Source organism: Meriones unguiculatus, chromosome 4 (genome assembly GCF_030254825.1).
Source record: "Meriones unguiculatus strain TT.TT164.6M chromosome 4, Bangor_MerUng_6.1, whole genome shotgun sequence".
In the NCBI taxonomy this organism is placed as follows: Eukaryota; Metazoa; Chordata; class Mammalia; order Rodentia; family Muridae; genus Meriones; species Meriones unguiculatus.
In genome coordinates, this window is record NC_083352.1 from 112829668 (window position 1) to 112848807 (window position 19140).

General features: G+C 53.1%; 1 protein-coding gene across 1 annotated transcript in view; it reads left to right on the top strand.

Moving 5' to 3' along the window:
* Positions 1-19140, top strand: part of Prex1 (phosphatidylinositol-3,4,5-trisphosphate dependent Rac exchange factor 1) — a 147727-nt gene that overhangs the window by 70253 nt on the left and 58334 nt on the right. The window contains exons 4-5 of the mRNA XM_021637937.2: positions 5201-5305; positions 10975-11076. Coding sequence (XP_021493612.1) covers positions 5201-5305; positions 10975-11076 — 207 coding nt within the window. The remainder of the gene's footprint in view (positions 1-5200; positions 5306-10974; positions 11077-19140) is intronic.

The following is a 19140-nucleotide window of genomic DNA, read 5'->3' on the forward strand; positions in this document are numbered from 1 at the left end:
AGAGCGGGATGGAGGAGATACTGACATTGTCTGCACACCTGGCTGAGCTCCCCTCCCCCCTCCTGGAGGCCGTGCCTGCAGCTGAGAGAGAAGCCTCCGAGCTGCTCAGTGTGAGTCAGTGTTTTTAATTTCAAATCATGTTTCAATTTAAAATGTAGCACTGTCGCCCTCTCTGCCCCCATGCTCTGGAAGGGAAGGCGTGAGTCATGACACCTTGGGATTTTTACAGTAGCTGGAGGCAGCTGTGCAGGTGGCTTCGAGGGGGCAGCTGATGAGGTTGCTCAAGGGCCACACCTGTCTAGACCTAAGCTGGTCCCATGTGGGAGGGCGCCAGAATTGGGGTGGCCTTGGGGGCTGTGCACAGTGGCAGTGAAGGGTCCCACTTCGGGGCAGGCGGTCATTCTCTTAGACCCAGGGCTATTAGCAGGGGTTTGGTTGCCAGTGCCAGGGAACTGCACCAGGCTGTTACTACTGGCGGACCCAAAGGGTCAGCATGCTGTCCACTCGAACCCCAAAGGCCACATCCAGCTTTGTTCCTCATCCCTACCTCCCTGGGAACCCCAGGCAGCATTTAGGCTCTGGGAGTAGGAACTGACCAGGCTACGGACCCTCCTGCCACCTACTTTGTCTTTAGAAAGATCCTGCATCCCCCAAGCCAAATGTGTACTGCGTTTACATAGATAAGCACCGAGTGACCCGTTTCTCTAGCGGGGTGCTGTACTAAGTGCTCCACGCATACCAGCTTGCTAAAACTTCAGGACTTCTAGGGAGGGGCCACACACCTGTGTTAGCACCGGGACAGCCGAGGCAGCTGCATTGCCTCAAATGTGTAGCCAGCCTGGACTATGAAGTGAGTTTAAGGCTAGCCTGGGTTAAAGAGTCGGACCCCTCTCCCCCCGACCATGTCTCAGAACTTCACAGTAGCCTTTGAAGATGGTTACTGCCATTACCTGTTTTACAGAGGGGGAAACTGAGACCCGGAAAGACCAAGTTAGAGTTTAAGGTTAGGTGAGTAGTCAGTGTCAGACCTGGGATTAGGCCTGGGACATTCTGCTGCTGGAATCTCAGTGACACTGGCTCCTGACATACATGTAGAACTCGGGGCGCCAGGCACGGTGGTGTGAGCTGGCGGCACGAGGCAGACCTGCCCTCTTAAGCAGGCAGTGTGAAGAATGACAGATAATTTCAGATGGCCGTGTAGATGGTGATGGATATGAGACGCAGGGGTCATCCAGTGACTTAGGATGCTTTTGTGGGTGCTGCTCAGGGTCAGGGCTGCTGGATGTAGCAAACAGGAACACAGGACATAGGGCGGCTTTTCAGGTAAGCGTCCCGGTGTATTTAGTGTCACGCGCAATATTAGGGACATGTACTATATAATGGCCAGCTGTGCATGTGAAGTTGGAGTTCGGCTGCATGTCCTCAGTGTCCGTCTTCCAGGACTGAGGTAGGGGGGCCTTGAGGGAAGGTGTTCTGGTTGGTCAAGGGCAGAGGGAGGCCATAAGGCTGTGGCAGAGCAAACAGTGGGGAGAGGTGAGACAACATGGGACCAGGCCCTGTGGGGCTTTTTTTTTTTTTAAACCAAGGCCAGGATGTTGGGTTTTGTTCTGAGAGTTGTGGTGAGCTTGGATCCTGTGGACCTGTTTGGCCTGCAGAATGTGTGAACAGGTGACAGTGGGAACCCTTGCAGGAGGAGCCTGTCTCTTCCCTCCTGTTACAGGTTCCATCTGCACGGCCCAGCTGCTTTCTGCCCTTCTCCCAGCCTAGGTCGTCCTGGCTGTGGTTTGGGGGAGTCGCTGTCTCCTGGCTATTCTCGTAGCTGTGACAACCTGCGTGGTTCCCCTGGTGGCTGGAGCTTTCTCTTAGCCCACTGCTGTAGTCCGCTCCCCACGGCATCTGTGTGTACAGCCATGTGTCTGTCCCTTCCTGGCAGAACACTTACCTCCTCTGCCCCTTGAGAGGAAACAAGCCACACACGGGGTCTGTCAGAGCAGGGCATCTGCAGACAGAGGCCTGAGAGGTGCTTGGGTAGCTTGATGTGAGGGCAGCGGGGGACTAAACGGCTGGGTCTGAGGAAGGGGCCATGCTTGTCTTGGTCACTGTCCTACTGCTGTGAAAAGACACCATGACCTACAGTAACTCTTATAAAAGAAAGTGTTTGATTGGGGCTGGCTTACAGTTTCAGAGGCTTAATCTGTTTCCGTGTTGGCGGGCAGCATGGCAGCAGGCAGGCAGTATGGTGCTGGAGAAGTAACTGAGAGGTCTACTTCCAGATCTGCAGGCAGCAGGAAGAGACAGTCAGTGCACAGGGCTTTTGACACCTCAGAGCCCACCCCCCTGTGACAGACTTCCTCCCACAAGGCAGCACCTCCTAATTCTTTTAAGTAGTGCCGCTCTGTGGTATTCAGTTCTTGCGAGCCTGTGGGGGCCATTCTGATGCAAACCACCACAGCGCTACTGCTACTTGCTATTCCTGGCTGCTCCAGGCAGCAGGTTTGGGTTATGCCCTCCTGGAAGGTGGTGGAAGGAGTGACCTTGGAGACTGTCAGAGAAAGGGCACCCTGTCCCTTACTTCCCTCTCTGCACCTGTGGCAGACATTACTAATCAATCACAGTGTTCTGTCCCTGAGTCCTTAGGGGTCCTCACAGTGCTTGCCCACAAGCTCCAAGCTTTGTTGCCGTTGACTGTTGACTGGGGTTGCCCTGTGGGAAGAGCCAGACCTTCCCTTGTCTTCTGGCCTGGCTCCTGGTGGGGTAGACGGAGGGAGACAGCTTCATTATGTCGAGCCTTGTGCTTTGCATTTTCTTCTTAGAATGCGACTGGTTGCACCGAGTCAGAGGGTCGCGACCACCTGTAGTTTCTGTTTTAGGGGATCTGATGCTCTTTTCTGGCCTCTCTGGGCACTGCACTCATGGTGTACAGAGAAACTCCCTCTCTGTCTTACACACACACACACACATTTAAAAAACATAAAAAAAAAAAGAGCAGGAGTGGTCAAGAGGATCAGTGATGACAGCACTAACTCAGGCTTCAGTGAAGAAAGGGCGTTTTTGTTGTGCATGTAAGTGAACTAAATCTTCTGGGGTGTGATTGGTTTCAGGCGTGGCTAGATCCAGGTGTCCCTAGGACATTTTGCGGAGTGCATGCTGGGTAACTGTGGCATTTCCTCTGTCGTTGGTCTTTTTGTCATGTGTTGGTTTCCTTCCTAGAGGGTAGTGGTGGCATCTCTTGCGATGGCCGAGGGTAGCTCTTACGTCTCTCGCAGAACGCCATGCTTCCCTAAGGGCCCCCTGCCAGCCACCGTTGCTAAGACAGAGAGCTTTCTGGATGGCAGATGAAAGCAATTGATGGAGAAACTTGTATCTTGGTTCATGGGTCAGAGGAAGAGGTCCACCATTGGTGGGAAGAGTATGGTAGATCAGGAAGCAGAGCTCTGCCTAGGAGGTTACAGCTGTGAAGCCCTCTCCCCGTCCCCTACCCCGCCCCCCGACTGGATTTCTCTAGCCAGGCCCTACCTTCTAAAGGTTCGGCAGTCTCCCGAAACACCAGCTGGAGACCAAGTGTTTAAACATATTGTCCTGTGGGGGACACTTCACATTAAAGCTTCCTGACCCCCGCTTTTGTCTGTCATTATCTCTGTGGGCTACCCAGGTTGCAGGTGGAGGCTGGGTCTCCTGGAATCCAGGTGGTTCAGTCGACACTAGCCGATTTGAGCATGAAGCTTGAGTGTTGTAATGCCCAGATGGTCGGGGGTTCGCCCCATGGTGTATGTAGGAGTGCATGCTGGGTAATCGTGGCATTTTTTAATGTTGGTTCTTACTTAACTAATGGTTTGTATTTGCTGCATATGCTTTTTGTAGCCACCCCTTGGAGGGTACCTGGGGTGCCTGGCAGTGGTTACCGTGTGCCAGGGTGTTCTCCTCAGTTCACACTTGTCAGTTAATCCTCCAGCAGCCCAGTTGTCAGGAACCTGTTATTCACAGAAACCAGGGTTTAGGGAGGTGGAGTTCCCTGGCCAGGGTCACTGCCGCTCAGGCAATGTGGTGCTGTGTGTGCCTCCTCATGATGCTACGGGGTTCCTCAGAGCTAAGCCTGTGGATTTGTGGCTTGAGGTTTCTACCCTAGACATTGCCCCCAGCTGTCATCCTGTCCTGTGCCATGACCTTGAGAGGGCACTGGCAAGGAGGCTTTGAAGTTTTATGTCCTGGTTCTGTCCCATCAGGAGCTGTGAGATGAGATTTTTCCCCCTTGCTTTTTGTGTGGATGGGTCAGTACTGACCTCGTGAGGTTATGGTGAAGTAACTGTCCACACTTGCAGGGACCCTCAGGATGTGTGCTCAGATCTGTGGAGCCCAGAATGGGTGTGAGTGTGGCAGGCTGGGGCTTCTGTTCATCTGGAAATCCCCATCCCTCCTTCATTTCCCTCTTCTGTCTCCCTCCCAGGCGCCTGGGGAGGAAATGGTCCCCCTCTTGCTCCTTCTTCTGTCTCCCTCCCCCATCTTCCTCCTCTGGCTTCCTCTTTCCTGTACCCTCTGTAGGAAGTATGGGCAGTGGAGCCCTTTTAGAAACAGGATGAGCTACCTTGCCCTGCAGACCCGCCTCTTCCTTCCTTAGTTTCCTGGGGTCTCTGGTCCATCCTCCACCTGTGGTCTAGGCCTCCATCCCCTCCGGACCTCCCCAGGACATCCTTGTTTGGGGTTTGGCTGGTTCTGGGACCCTTTTGAAATGAGGAATGCTTAACTAAAAGTTTCCTGCTGAGGGCTGTGTTCTGAAATATGACTGATGGGTAGGGACCTGGTGACCCTCAGGTGACCTCTGGGCTGGAAGGAGTCTAGCTTTGGGCTCAGGGCCACCTAGAGGTCAACAGAGGTAGCCTCCTGCTGCAAAGATTTCCTGATGTTTATTAGCACCGCCTTGCTACTGAGGACACCAAGGCATGGGGTGCTGGTGGTGACCTCAAGTTCACAGCAGAAAATGCAGAGCTGGCGTCCAGGCCTGCGTCCGCTTGCCTAGTCCATGTCCTGGGATCCCCCCACCCCCACCAAGATGTGTTGCTTCCTCTTCCCAGAAGGCCATTCAGGGTGCTAGAAACAAGTATGGCAACTGGACCCAGTCTGGAAGCAAGCTAGAGGTGGGGGAGTGCCGTCCTCCTGCCTCAGCCTCTGTCCAGCATCTCACAGCTCTGCTCCTGTCTTGCAGAAGGACAAGTTCTGTGTGTACGAGGAGTACTGCAGCAACCATGAGAAAGCCCTGCGGCTGCTGGTGGAGCTCAATAAGGTCCCTGCTGTGCGCGCCTTCCTCCTGGTGAGTGCCCCGCCCCTACTTGCCCTGTCCATCCGAAGCCTGCCTGAGGTGCACACAGCTCCCATCTGCGGATTCCCTGCGCTATTTACAGAAAGAGGCAGCGGCTAGATTAGAGCCAGCTACCAACGTCTGGTCTAAAGTAACCTAAGGGATCAGAACTCAGGTCTTCAGGTTTTCACCTGCTGAGCCATCTTTCTTGCCCCGCCTCCCACTTACCAAGACAGGTTCTCACTCTGTGCCCACACTATGATTCCTGCCTCAGTCTCCCTAGTGTTGGAGAAAGAGATGTGTGCTGCAGTGCTTGGTAAAATGTAGGCGTTATTCTGTCAGCCCTGCAACCAGCTAAAATGTCATTAGGGCACCCCTCCCCCATCTTTTGCCAGCAGTAGATTTGGGGGCTTCATGATGTCAAATCTGATGTAGCTCAGGATCTGTGCTTGAAAAGGGAGATCATCAAACGGATGGTGGTGGCACACGCCTTTGATACCAGCACTTAGGCAGAGGCAGGCGGGTCTCTGTGAGTTTGAGGCGAGCCTGGTCTACAAAGTGAGTTCCAGGACAGCGAAGGCTACACAGGGACACGCTGCCTTGAAAAACAAACCCCCAAACAAACAAACACAGAAAAAGAAAAGGGAGCTCATCAGGGCATCAGTTCTGCACTCTGACCTCTGGGTTCCTGCACATTCCGTCAGGGACACCCCACCCCAGGCTGCCATTTTCCCATGGGAATACAGAGCTCAAGCTCATGGAGTGAATGGCTAGGTGGTGTAGTTGAGGAGCTTGAGCCAGGCTCACAGGGGTCTAACCTGCACCACAGGGCCCCGAGCCATTGCCTCCTCCTCTGTGCACAGCCTCCTGCCAGGCCTTCCCAGGCCTTTGATGCAAACACTGCATGTTTCCCTCAGTGGCGAGCTCGTGCTGCCTCCAGGGCCAGTGAGCATCTGATGAAGGCAAATTGGCCAACCCCTTTCCATTTTTGTCTCCAGTCCATCAAGCTTTTTTGGCCAGTCCTTCCTGATTCCACCCCTGTGGACCTTTGAACTTTGCTCTTTGCTCATTAAACAGTCTGGGCAGAACACAGACACAGGGTGGTCACTCTCTGCCCTGGCCTGTGCCTTTTAGCAGCACTGTGGTACCTTACTCCCTGCTGCCCAGGCTCCACCCCTGGAGGATGGTCCCTGGCCTCTGCAGGGGTCCTGGAAGGTGGGGAGAAGCCAGGAAAGGGAGGGAGGGCATTGTAAAGGAAGAGTCTCCCTTTCTTCCTTCTCACACAGCCTTCTTGGTGGGCCAGGCTGCCATACCCTGACAGCAGCTACCCGGGGGCTGTGTAGACAGGGAGGAGTGTGGGGTGTCGTACATGTGCCATCTGTCTTCCTCCTTGCTGGCACCTCACAGCTTCTGGCCACCTGCAAAAGAGCTGTCACGGACGTTACGGGAGGTGATTGCGCTGGGAACAGACAAGCTGGCTCTCTCTTCGACATGGCTGTACACTTGTGGAGGGACTCGGAGATGTTGGCTTTCTATGTTTTTGTGTCTGTTAAATGGTTGACTAATGAATTCAGTCAGTGGCCTTGTGTCGGAAATCTGTCATCTTGAGGGGATGAGTGTTGGGCAGGTATGGTAGTGGACAAGGCAGATGTCTGTGTTCTCCTGGAGAGAGTCCATTGAGGGAGTCCTAAATGGTATATTATGCAGCCTTAAGAGCCCGGAAGGAGATGTGGTACTGGGGATGACACGGTGTCCGAGGGAGGGCAGGACTGGCTGCTGTTTAGGTTTGTCTTTTAAGATAATGGCATCCACGGTGACGGTGAAGCAGAACTGCAGATATGGTGAGAGAGAGGCAGGGGCTGTCACCGGGAAGAGCATTCCAGGCAGAGGGACTGCAGTGTAAAGGCCCTGTGGAAGGTGTGTATTTGAGGAATGGCAGGAAGGCTAGCAGGAACGGAGGGATGAGCCTGAGGCAAAAAGGAGGAAGAGAAGAGGCCAGAGGCGGGAAGAGAAAGCAGTACAAGAGGATTTCATCTCCAGAAAGAGTCTAAGACCCAGGAAAACCTCATGGAGGTGTATCATCTGTGCACTGTATCCTCCATGTCAGGGAGCTTCATCACCAGGGAGAACACAGTGGACAGTCCAAAGACTAGCAGTGTCACTCTGAGCGGCACGGGAAGCCATAGGCCCGAGTAGAGGATGACCCAAGTGAGTTTCTGTGGGAAAGATCCCTTGGCTTCATGAGGTTGGAGCAAGGACGGGCGCCATCCTTCTAGGCTGCTGAATATTTAGCACAAATGAGCAGCTGTGAACGAGATCATGTACCCTGCACTGGGCTTTCCACACCAGTTAGCATAGCCAAGACAGTCCCCCACAGACACGCCCACAGGCCAGTCTGATCTAGACAGTCTTCACAGGTGGTTCTAGGCTGTGCCACATAGACAATTAAAAGTATCATAAGACCCCAACAATTCGCCGACTGGAGTAGTTTTGTCCTCAGATGGTGAGGGAGCAGGCCGGGCCCCCCTTTTAGGTGAGAGAAGAGGGATATGGGGAGCATATGGGGTGCCTGGATCCTGGAGTTCAGGGAAGGAGCCCGGCTGGAGGAAAGAGAGGACTGGAGTCTCTTCAGTCAAGGGTGCTCTGTAAAAAGCATTGGTCTAAGTGTGTCCTACACCCAGAAAGTGACCATGGATATCACAGAGGGCTGGGGTGGCCATGGATGACATTCATCTGAGGGTCACGTGTGAACAGGGATTTTGAAGAATTCCGTCTCCAGGCTCTGAAGAGACAAGAGAGCAGTGAGCGCAGCCTGCATGTTTGCTTGCTTTCCTTTGAAAGAAAAAGAGGGCGGGAGATGTAGCTCAGTTGTTAGAGTGTCAGCCCACCGTGCCTTAAACCCTGAGTTCTGCACCTAGCACCTTGTAAGTTGGACATAGTGTGGCTTGCTTGTAATCCTAGTACTCAAGAGGTAGAGACAGGAGAATTAGAAGTTCAAGGTCATGTTTTCCTAACAAGGAGTTCATGGCTAGCCTGGGGTACATGAGACCCTGTCTCCAAAAAAAAAAAAGAGGAAAAGCAAGACAAAATCTGGATTTTTGGAGCACTGGGGCAGGTGTTGGCTGTGGCCGTCCTATTTGAGTCAGAAGGGTTTGTGGCCTTTTCTCTCCAGGCTCCTGGTTTCTGAAAAATTCCCTCTCATCCTCAGCTCTCTGTTCTCCCTTGCCTGGAGCTGACTTCACCCAGGCGGCTGTGAAGTAAGCTTGTGGTGAACACTGGCTTAGAGGACAAAGGCCCGAGTGTGCGCAGTGTGGGGTCTGGCATCACCCAGCTGCCGAAGCCAGGACCCCCCTCGTCTGTGCCAGGGGCGGATGGAGAGGCTGAGGACGTGTAGCAGCCACAGCCGGGACCCAGGGTGCAGAATTTCGCTTCTCGGAGAAGGGAGCCTGTGATGATGCCCACAGGGCAGTTGGGCATCCCCGGTTCTCACCCAACTCTGGCTCTGGGTGCCATGCTTCCCCATGGGAAGCAGGAGACAGTTGGCACACTCATTCGTGTGTGTGTGTGTGTGTGTGTGTGTGTGTGTGTGTATAGAGTATGTTGGGATAACAGTGAACCATAGGCGGAAGTCCTGTTTCCCAAGAGTCCGGGCTCATTTCTGTCTGCAGAGGGGGAAGGCTGAGGTGTTGGCGATGCCATCCTTACTTGGTTTGCTGACTCCTCTACCTGTGTATACACTCTATACACTGTGAGCCTTAGGTACCAGGACTGCCCACCTCAGACATGAAATTCATGCATGAAATTCTCACTTCCCGCTTCTACAACATGTGTTCTCGTGTCCCTCCCCCCCCCCCAAGGGGAGGGCATTGCCTCTGACATGGATTGAATGGTCTCCTGTGTGAGCACTGGGTGGAGGGAGTCTTGAAGGGCTCTAATTAGGACCCCAGTTTGACCCCTGTGCCCGTGTGAAAAGCCAGATGAGGTGGTACACATCAGTAACCCCCAGGGAGTTGGAGGCAGGTGGATCCCTGAGGCTCACTGGCCAGCCAGCCTAGGCGAACCAGTGAGCTCTGGCTCGGGGAGAGACCCTGCCTCAAAAGAAAAGGTGGAAGCCAGGCGTGATAGCACACACCTTTAATCCCAGCAGAAGCAGGCAGGCACATCTCTGCGAGTTCAAGGCCTGGTCTACGTAGTGAGTGCCGGGATATAGTGAGATCTTGTCTCAAAATAAGTAAGTAAATATAATAGAAGAGGATGATTTGATGTTGACCTTTGGCCTCCATACATGCATGCAGGAGCATGCACACTTGTAACCCCCATCTGTGGCTTACTAGTTCCAGAGTTAAAGACTGGACACCCCAAACTGCATGCCCGAGCCGTGAATTGAAATAATAATAATTAACCAGTTCTTGGCTGGTTGAGGGTCAGGCTCTGTCTTGGCTGTCGTCACATAGGGGCAGAAAAAGGCTTTGTGGGCTGGGCCCAGCATGAGCAGAGGCAAGGGAGCTGCTTGGAGGCGGTGTTGCTGCTGCTGCTGCTGCTGGTGATGGTATTGAGCTGATCAGTCTAGACTAAGCTGGGTGTATGTGGGAGTTCCAGTAACCATTATAGAGATCTGGTTCTGGACTCTACCAGTTTAGGGGCATTCCCAAGCCGTCACCTCAATCTCATTTTAGAGGTAAGGTTCTTCTCAGTTGCCAGCCTGTCGGTACCTGCGGTATCTCTGTTTAATCTTGCTTTCTTCATAAATAGCCATTGGGGGGCCAGAGGCAGTGTTCAGAGTTCACGGCGGTCTTCCAGAGGATCAGAGTTTGGGTCTCACAACTGTCTGTGATTCTAGGTCCAGGGGATTTGAGGCTGTTTTCTGGCCTCTGTGGACATTCACATGGAATACACTCACACAGACACACATACATACACATGAAAAAAAAAAAAAAACACACAAAGACAACAAGAAACCAGACAATAGTTGCACTTTTTTTTTTCATGCCTTTAAAAGGCTTATAAATGGGATTGTCCTGTATGTGACCTTCTGTTTTTCTTTCTTTTCAGTAGGTTTTGGGGTTTATTTGTTGTGATGCGTGGTCCGGGTTCTCTCATGTTTCCTGATGCTTGGGGTGCTGTTGTATGAATCTGCTACAAATCAATTTAAACAAAAATACAGATGCTCCCTTCTCTAGCAGATGGCTATTTAGAGTGCTTCTCGGGTTTGGTAAACCTAAATAAGGCAGTTTGACTGTCCTGTCTTTCTGTCTCCTGGTTCTTACCTTCCTCCCCCCTTCTCTCCTCTCTCTCTCTCTCTCTTTCTCTCTCTCTCTGTGTATTTGTATGTATGTATGTGTACGTGTGTCAAATTTCTCTACACCAGAATGGCAAATTGTCAATGAAAAGCTTCATAGTTGATGTTTTTGGATTTGCAGTTCTATGGTCCATCTTAACTGCTGAGGTTCTGTGTGTGGTGTGGCCCTATAAAGCAACACGTGACTACAGCCTGAGTGAGATCAGGCCCTAGGCCACAGCATGTGGCCCCACAAAAGCTCCTGCAGGGCTCTAGAATTTGTCCCCCTCCTAGGATCGCCAAGCTTCTTCCTGAGTGCCTATCTGCACTATGTTCCGAGAGTTCCTATACTCCCATGTTGTCCTTGGCCCATATTAATGATGGTCCCATTGTCCCTTTGTAGAGTTGCATGCTTCTGGGAGGCCGGAAGACCACGGACATCCCCTTGGAAGGCTACCTGCTGTCCCCCATCCAGAGGATCTGCAAGTACCCGCTCCTGCTCAAGGTGAGACTAACGTGGTCCTGTCCCCAGGCGAAAGTGGTGGACCCTGGCAGGCTGCCACTGGCAAGAGACAACATTAGTTTTTAGGAGCTGTGGCGTCTAGTGGCAGAGCTGGCTCTGGGCCAGGCTGGACCCTCACCAGCTCCTGCCTCTTTCTCTGCTGTTCTCTGTGCTTCCACGACCAACTTCATCTCCCTAACGAGGCAGCAGATGGCTGTAGGCATCTGGACTCACACCCTGTCAAGTTTAAAGTCAGCATGAGACAGTGAGTTTCTCTCTTGGAGTTCTGATGGACAGCCTGAGAGTCACTCCGGCTGTGGCCAGCCATCTGTGGCCAAGGGGATGCTATACTCCGAATGGTTTGGATCTGAGTCGTGTGGTTTGACATTAGCCAGTCACAGGACACTTTGGCTAGACACTGATCATCTTCCAGCCTGCTTCCAATTGCTTTTCCCTTGAGCTGGTGTCACTAGCCACTGGGTAGTGCTGTGCTCTGATTGGCTGAGATGGGCCCCTTCATTCTGCTATGCTCCAAGGACAGTGTACAGAACAGGACTCTGTTCTGAGTGGCTGAGATCTGGGTCAGGTGTTTTGCTCTTGAACCAATTACTTTTCACTCAGACTTGAACCTTAAGCCAGTTACTGGAACCCATATGCCACAGCCCCAAGGAGGGGCAGACAGGCTGGCACCAAAACCTGGGCTCTTTTTGGAGGGCATGGAATGACTTGGCACAACCGCCCATGCACCTGCTGTCACCTTCCCTGCTAGCCACCTTGGCCTGGCCTGGCCTGGCCTTGGCCAAGCAGTCCAGGGCAGATCTGACCCTAGACAGCTTCATCCTCAGCTTCAGATTCGACAGTTGGGCGGGTCCCAAGCTGCATGGATGGCTGTGTCCCCATCTGGTGCTCGGTCCTGCTTTCCCAGCCCTCGTAAATGATGGCTGTTGGCTGGTGCCTACCCTGGCGCTGTCCTGAGGCTTGTTTGATAGCTGGCTCTTGGGCCTCTTGCTGGCAGGCTAATCTGGCTGCTGGTGCCTCACTCATGAACCCGCTCACAGGGACCATCTCTGTCCTTGTTCTGTGACCGGGAGGGAGGGTAAGGAAGGTGCTGGGGAAATCCTGACCTTCACTTTGTGTTGGAAAAGGTGGGTGACTGTGAGCATCTGAGCCAACAAGACCCCGGAGCTGTCAGCGCTGCTGGGGTCATGATTCTTGTGTGTGTGTTGGGGTTAGAGCATCTGACTGACCCAGGGCGCTCTGTGGGGCTAAACTGCTAAGCTCCAGAGACCTGTCTTCCTGTCTCTGCTTCTCCAGCACTGTGATTGCAGCCATGTGTCACCATGCCCAGCTTTTATGTGAGTGCTAAGGCTCAAACTCAGGCCGTTGTGCTTGCGTGGCAGGACTGGACCATTCCCCCAGCCCAGCCCAGGACACTATGACCTAACACAAGAAGCTGTGGCAGTAGGACTCAGCTGTCTCTGTGCTTCCTACAGCCTATGGCCACTTGGACCTTGGAGGTAATCCACAGGATGCTCAGTGGTGTCCTCCTGTGGCTTCAGTGACCGCATGGGTAGTGGACAAGTCTGGGCTCAGAAGCTGTGGGTAGATATGGACATGGAACTCGAGCTATCCTTTGAAGATGTCCAGGATCTGTTCACCCTCGCTTTGTTTTTTTTTTTTTTCTTCTTTTCTTTCCCATTCACACTAGTTCCCTAGTTCTCAGGCACACATACCTGGTGGGGTTTAGAGAGAGGTTAGGTGGGACCAGGGCTCGGTGGCCAGATGCAGCAAGTGAGTTTGCTTGTGGGACTTGTGAGCTAAGGACGAGGCTTGCACCTTTTGCAAAGCTTTCAAATGACTGGGGGGACCCAAAACAAACAAACAAAAACAGGCAGACAGGCAGACACACCAGAGTGCGCTAGAGGAGCTGCTGCTGCTGGCAGAGCCTGCTGTGCACTCCCTCCCTGGCCGTCAGACTCCTCGCTGGTGCCGCTTTAGTGCTGGGCTTTGTAGCCATGGCTGCCTGCCTCTGAGTTGCAGGGGTAAGTCATGCCACTCCTTATGCCTCAGTTTCTCCTTGTGACAGTAGTGGGCTTCTGGGATTGTTATGCGGTAGGCGCATGCTTCCTGCAGCTTAATCAGGAGAAGAGATGAGGCCGTCGGGACACAGAAGGAAAATAAATATCTGCCCCAGGCCACAGGAGCCACTGCTGACCAATCTCATTCTAGAGTCTTACTCCGGGCTCGGAAGTCATGTGTCCATTAAAGAAGCTTGTTTGGGAGCTCAGTCGTCCCCAGGGCTTGGGGTCAAAGTCTGTAGCCCTTGTCAGTTCCTTAAATGGGGTCTGAGAACATCAACGCCTTCATGGCTCAGTGGCTGGTCTACTTTTCTGGGTTCTAAGCCTTGAACATCTGACCCCCAAGGAAAAACCCCCACTTGCAGCCCCAGAGCTGAGCCAAACCATTAGCTCCTTGGTTTCTGGGTTTTGACCACGTCTGGTGTGCGTGTGTGTGGGTGTCACAGGAGCTTGCAGAGAAGCAGATTCCTTGATGTGTCAGTAACCCCCAAAGGAAGATCTGTGTAGCTTCAAAGCCTGGTGGACCTGAGGCCTCTTCCCTTTTCTCCAGGGCTTGGGGTTTAGTCCCTCAGGGCTCCTGTCCCGGGAAGATGGGGAAGCAGCTGGGGCAAACCACTAGCTGCCTCTGCAGGAAGCACCCACAGGAAGTAGTGGTGATCTGGCCTTGTCCGTTCAACAGCTGTGCTCACTGCTGCTCTCTCCTCCCTCTCCAGCTGTGTGTATCAGGAGCCTGGAGACCGCTGGGGCCCAGCCAGCAGGGCCTGAGATTCCTGTGGGGACATGCATGCTCCCCGACAGACAACTGTTCAGTGTCCCTGCCTTGGCGCCTGCCACTGGAACATTTGTATCGGCAAGGGGCTGAGGGCCTTTTATACCCTCTTTGGGGGGCCCTTCTTTGCTCACAGTTTCCAGGGCATTCTAAAAGATGACCCCGGGAGCACAGCAGCTGACTCCAAGCCCAGCCTGTCCCCTCAGCCATGCAAACACTCCCCCACAGATGTCCTCTGTTCTATGGGCCTCCTTGTTCCCCACACTGAATTCCCAGTGGTACAGGAGGCTGCAGGCTTGGGGAGCCTGGGGTGGGGGAGGAATAGGCAAGAGTGAAAGCCTTTTGGGAACAGCCCCAGAAGCTGAACTTGAACACTGCCTAAGAATAGCCGGAACATTCTATTTTGGCTCTTGAGCCTGGGCTCAGGATAGACAGTTGGCATTTTCAAACTTTATTGAGTTTTCCATCAATGTTTCCAGGGAGATGATTCAGAGTTGGGGTGACTCCTTGATACTTAGTAAGCAGGTCCCTAATGGGAGTCTGACTGATACTGGTCCTTTTGATTGTGGATGGCACCTGGCTTTTTCTGTGGCTCCGCCCTGTCCTGGCTGCTGATACAGCCTTGGATCAACAGCTGGAGCAGTAGACGCCAACCTGGGCCTGGAGTCTCCCAGAGCTCGCTGGGTCTACAAGGCTCTTGGGAGTCTACAAGGATCTTATCCCTGCATGTCTGGCTTTTTTCACTTGGCATCATGCACTTCACATTGTGGCCTGGGTTCATATTTCATTCCCTTTTCATGACTGAGTTGTACTCCCCTATAAGCTGGGCTGTGCCTTATTGTCCATTAATCGGCTGGTGGACATGTAGGAGTGACACTGCCGTGACTGTCTACAGCTCTTAACACCCCTCCGACTCCCTGCCTGCTGGCTCTCCTCATCCCCAGAATGGCTTCCTTCTTAGCCTGCCTCCTGTCTCCATTCCAGTAACCAGCCACTTCACATGGTTTTCTCAGGCCAAACCGTGGGTCCTCTATGCCCCCTGTTCTCCCTCCCTCCACTCCAGTTGGTGAAGAAGCCCTGTTGGTTCCACCACAGAGCCTGCCCAGGGCTGGCTGTTTGCTGATCCTGCCCTCTGCCTCTGCTGAGGCCGCCCGAGCTCCAGTGGGGTTTCTTGCCTTCACCTTCAGCCTCTGCTGTCTGCCTTAGCTCCTGTCCCTCCTACACTGAAAACATCTTCCTGTGTTCTCATTCCTTGTCTTCCCTGGGGCTCGCCCAGATCACCCTTTCCAGAGTCCTGTGTCCTTCTGCTCCTGCCCTCTTCCGGCTGTGTGGCCGGAGCTTGCTGCCTGCGTTTGTTTCTCCAGCGCGAATGATGCTTGCCGCCCTGCTCTGCTGTGTGGATTGGACAGTGCGTGGGGGACTTGCGCTAACACCTGTGTGTGCCGCTGTCGCACCCGGGCAGGAGGCTGCTGTGGGATTTTTTCCCCCTACCCAGCTCCTGCTGGATACCTCTTTGAGGTGTGCCCAAAGCACTGCACCTTAGTTTCCTAGTGTTGGTAGTGTGTTAATTATAGGTATTGTAAAGAGGGTAGAAAGAGACCGAGTGGAGGGGCCCCTGGAATCCTTCAGTTAACACGAGCTATTTGGATCGACACAGGTCTGCTTCAGCCTGCTGAAACACTTGCTTTGACCCCTGTTTCAGCCTCTTACAGTTGAGCTGTCTTTGATTTTAGATTTCAGAAGCATCAAGAAGCACTAGAATGGCCATGTGTACAGTCTGATCTGATGGGATTACCCTAGCTCAGTTGCTCTGCTTCTTGTGTGTATTGATGTGAACTCTGTCTGTCTCTCTGCCTGCCTGCCTGCCTGTCTCTCTGCCTTTCTGTTTTTCCTGGGGACTGAACCCAGGTCCTTCCATATGCTAGGTAAGCACCTGATCATTGATCTACATCCGACCCCCTTTTATTTTGAGACATGGTCTCAGCAAAGTTGACTAGGTTGGCCTTGAACTCTCCACCCTCCTTCCTCAACTGGGGCCTGCCCTGTCTTTGTCTTCTGTTCATCCCCTTGCTGTTGTTTCTTCCCATCTCTCTCTAGGATGCTCTCATGCTGGTGTTGGGGTCAGCCCCCCTTGTTTCCTGCTCCCCCCTTTGCTCTTGCAGCTGTCTGAGGGAGTGTTGCCAGTGTCTGGCAGTTTTCCTGCTGTCTGTGGAGCACCGTCTTTGTAGAGCCTGGGGTGTCACCGTTGTAGTGGCTTCCTTGGGAGGCTGGCTCTCCAAGGCTCTCACTGGTAGCATCTAGAGGGTTGTGGAGTTCTCCTGCCCATGTGCTGCAGATCTGGGCACAAATATAGCAGCCCCCAAAATGAGTTAGGGCAGCATCGTCGTTGGCACAGCTGGTCCTGCTAAGGGGTAGCCACCCTGCACTCCATCAGTGGTCACTATCAGGTGGAGGCCTGGGCTAGCACAGGCAAAGACACAGCTGTGCTGACTGGACGCTGGCTTGAGAGGATGCTGGGTAGGGTCAGCTGTGTGTCCGCCCTGAGCTGACTGCTAGCACTGAACCTGAACAATCGGCACCCCTCGCTCCTGCACCGGTGGGCCCAGGAGCTGCAGGTCTGCCAATATCATTATTTCTGTCTCTTTGCTCGCCTTGGAGGCCTGGGTCCCTGGATCCGCACGGGGGCAAAATTGCTCAAAATAATTTGCATGGAGTTTGCATATAGTTTGTTTGTGTCAAGGCTTTCTCTGCTGTGGTGGGCATCTTTTCAAGTTCTTGAAGTTTTTCACTTCTTGTTTTCTCCCCCTCCTTTTTTGTGGGGTGTGTGTGTGTTGTTATGTACTTGTTAGTCTGAGTGTGTACATGTTTGTGTTCATATGCATGTGCATGGAGGTCAGAGGTCAGTGTCTAATGTCTTCATCTACTGATCTCCATTTTTATTTTGTAGACCCAGCTGGCCTCAAACTCATACTTCTGGGTGCCTCTGCCTCCCAAGGGCTGGGAATAAAAGCGTGCACCGTCACGCTGGCTCTGATTGTTTTTATTAAGTGTGAGGATCCACGCTTAGATCCTCACCTTTGTAACTGAGCCATTTTCTCAGCTTCTCCTTTTCTTTGAGGAACCCCCTTTGTCTTAGTCACAGTTCTAGTGCTGTGAGCAGACACCATGACCAAGGCAACTTATAAAGGAAAACATTTAACTGGGGGTGGGGAGGAGGAGGAGAAGGAAGAGAGAGACTATAGTGGCCTTTGAAAACTCAACCCCTGCCCCCCCGCCGCCATGACATACCTCCTCCAGCCAGAACATACCTCCCAATCCTTCCCAAACAGTTCCACTCCCTAGTGACTAAGCATTCAAGCCAAGTGGGAACCATAATCATTCAAACCACTGTAACCTTAGATGCTCTTCACTTGCACCCCGCTGTTCTCCTCAGCATTACTGGAGGGGACCTCAGAACTGCACTGTTGGGAGTGGGCTGTGCCCTCTGAGCTAGGTGCAGAGGTCTCTGTGAGCAGAGCTTGCTTAGGAAGGCCTGATCGACACCCTGCCCCAGAAAGTGGAGGCGTTGCTGTGTTTGGTCTAGCTTGTGGTTGGTCCCCTTTTCTTTTCTGTGGAGATGGTGGCATGGCTTCCTAGCCTTGTGTCAGCTTTCAGGCATCTGCCAGAGCTTTGTCTTCATGCTATGATTTGATGGCTCCATCTCACTAGCGACTGAAAGCCACCTAAGTTATCGTTTTATGTCATTAGCCACCTCTGCACTTTGAAAACGTAACTTAAAAGTTGCTTTTTCAGAAGGGTGGAAAACAGCCAGGACTCCCAGCAGGGCTGGCTTTAGCCACAGTGTTCTCTGGGACTGTGGCAAGGCATCGCTGGGCCAGTGTCTCCCGCTGTTCCTTCCTGAAGTTTTCACCTCAGTGGGCCCTTCGCTCAGGTGGCTCCCGCTCCTGCACCAGCAGCCTCAGGCTCACATCCTCAGGAAAAAGAGGGCTTATCCCTCTCGTCCTCCCAGCCTGAGTCCTGGCCAAAGCCCTTGCTTCCCTGCTGGAGGCTGGCAGACTCAGGCTTTGGTGAGAGCCTGGCTGCAGTGGCCTCTCCTGGACGCATGACTCAGGAGAGGGTCAGGAATGGTGGGCCTGGACGGCTTGTCTGTTCCCCATTGTTCCTCTTCATGCTTTTCCATAAGTCTTTGCTGAGCTCCAGGGAGACCGAGCAAGCGAGAAATTGGGTACCATCTTTGCTTGTTGCCTGGCTGGGTCTGGTGTCAGAAGCTTGTGTGCTGGGTTGTATACTGTGGAAGGACCACCCCTACTTCAGAGACAGGATGGAGTTGCTCAGAGTGGTTACCTGTGGGCACCATCTTGGTACAAGTGATTGCAAGGGGTAGAGGTGTGAGGTGGCTTGCAGACGCCCAGGCCCTATGCCCTATTTCCTCTCTTCCAGGAACCCCAGGCCACTTGTGAAACCACACGGGCTGGAACGGATGCCGGGGAGGGCTGCAGCCTGGCTTGTGTGGTGGCCCACTACCCTCCCTCACCCAGGGCCAGCCTCTTCCGAACACTTTTTGTAAGAGCAGAATAGCAGGAGACCTGTAACCAGAGCTCCCACTTCCTGTCTGTGGTCTTAGACTAGAGGTCCTGCTGACCATGCCTCAGTTTCTCCATTGGGATGGAAATCCTTGGTTATGCCGGTTACAGTGCTGGGTGCACAGCCAGTGCTCCTAGCTGCTGCTGTCGCATGATCCCCACAGGAACAACCCTTGTTCTTCTTACTGTATAGAGACAGCAGTAAATGAGTTGCCGTTACCATGGAGAAGATGGTAACAGCGATAAACACTGCACTCACTTTGTCAGGCAGCTTACATTCACTTCTGCAGGTGTTGGTGGCTCAGCAGGGGTCATTACCTGGTTTCACTGTGAGCAGGTTCTACCTCAGAGGGGTCAGTTGACTTGTTAAGGTCACACAGCAGAGAAGGGTGGAAGTGGGCTGCATCCATCTCCTGGCAGCAGGTCTGGGAAGCTGTTTGAGTAGCAGCGTGATGTACATGAGACCCGGGTCTCTTATTGACACCTCTAGTGATTCGGTGCTCGCTCCTTTCTAAGGCAGACCGCTTTCTCATGGAAAACTTTGGCAATCATAAGGATGTAATTACCCCCTCAGCCGCCGTTTCCTGCATCTGGCCACTTGACCTTCTAAACTCCAGCGAGGCCCAGTGACTTTTTC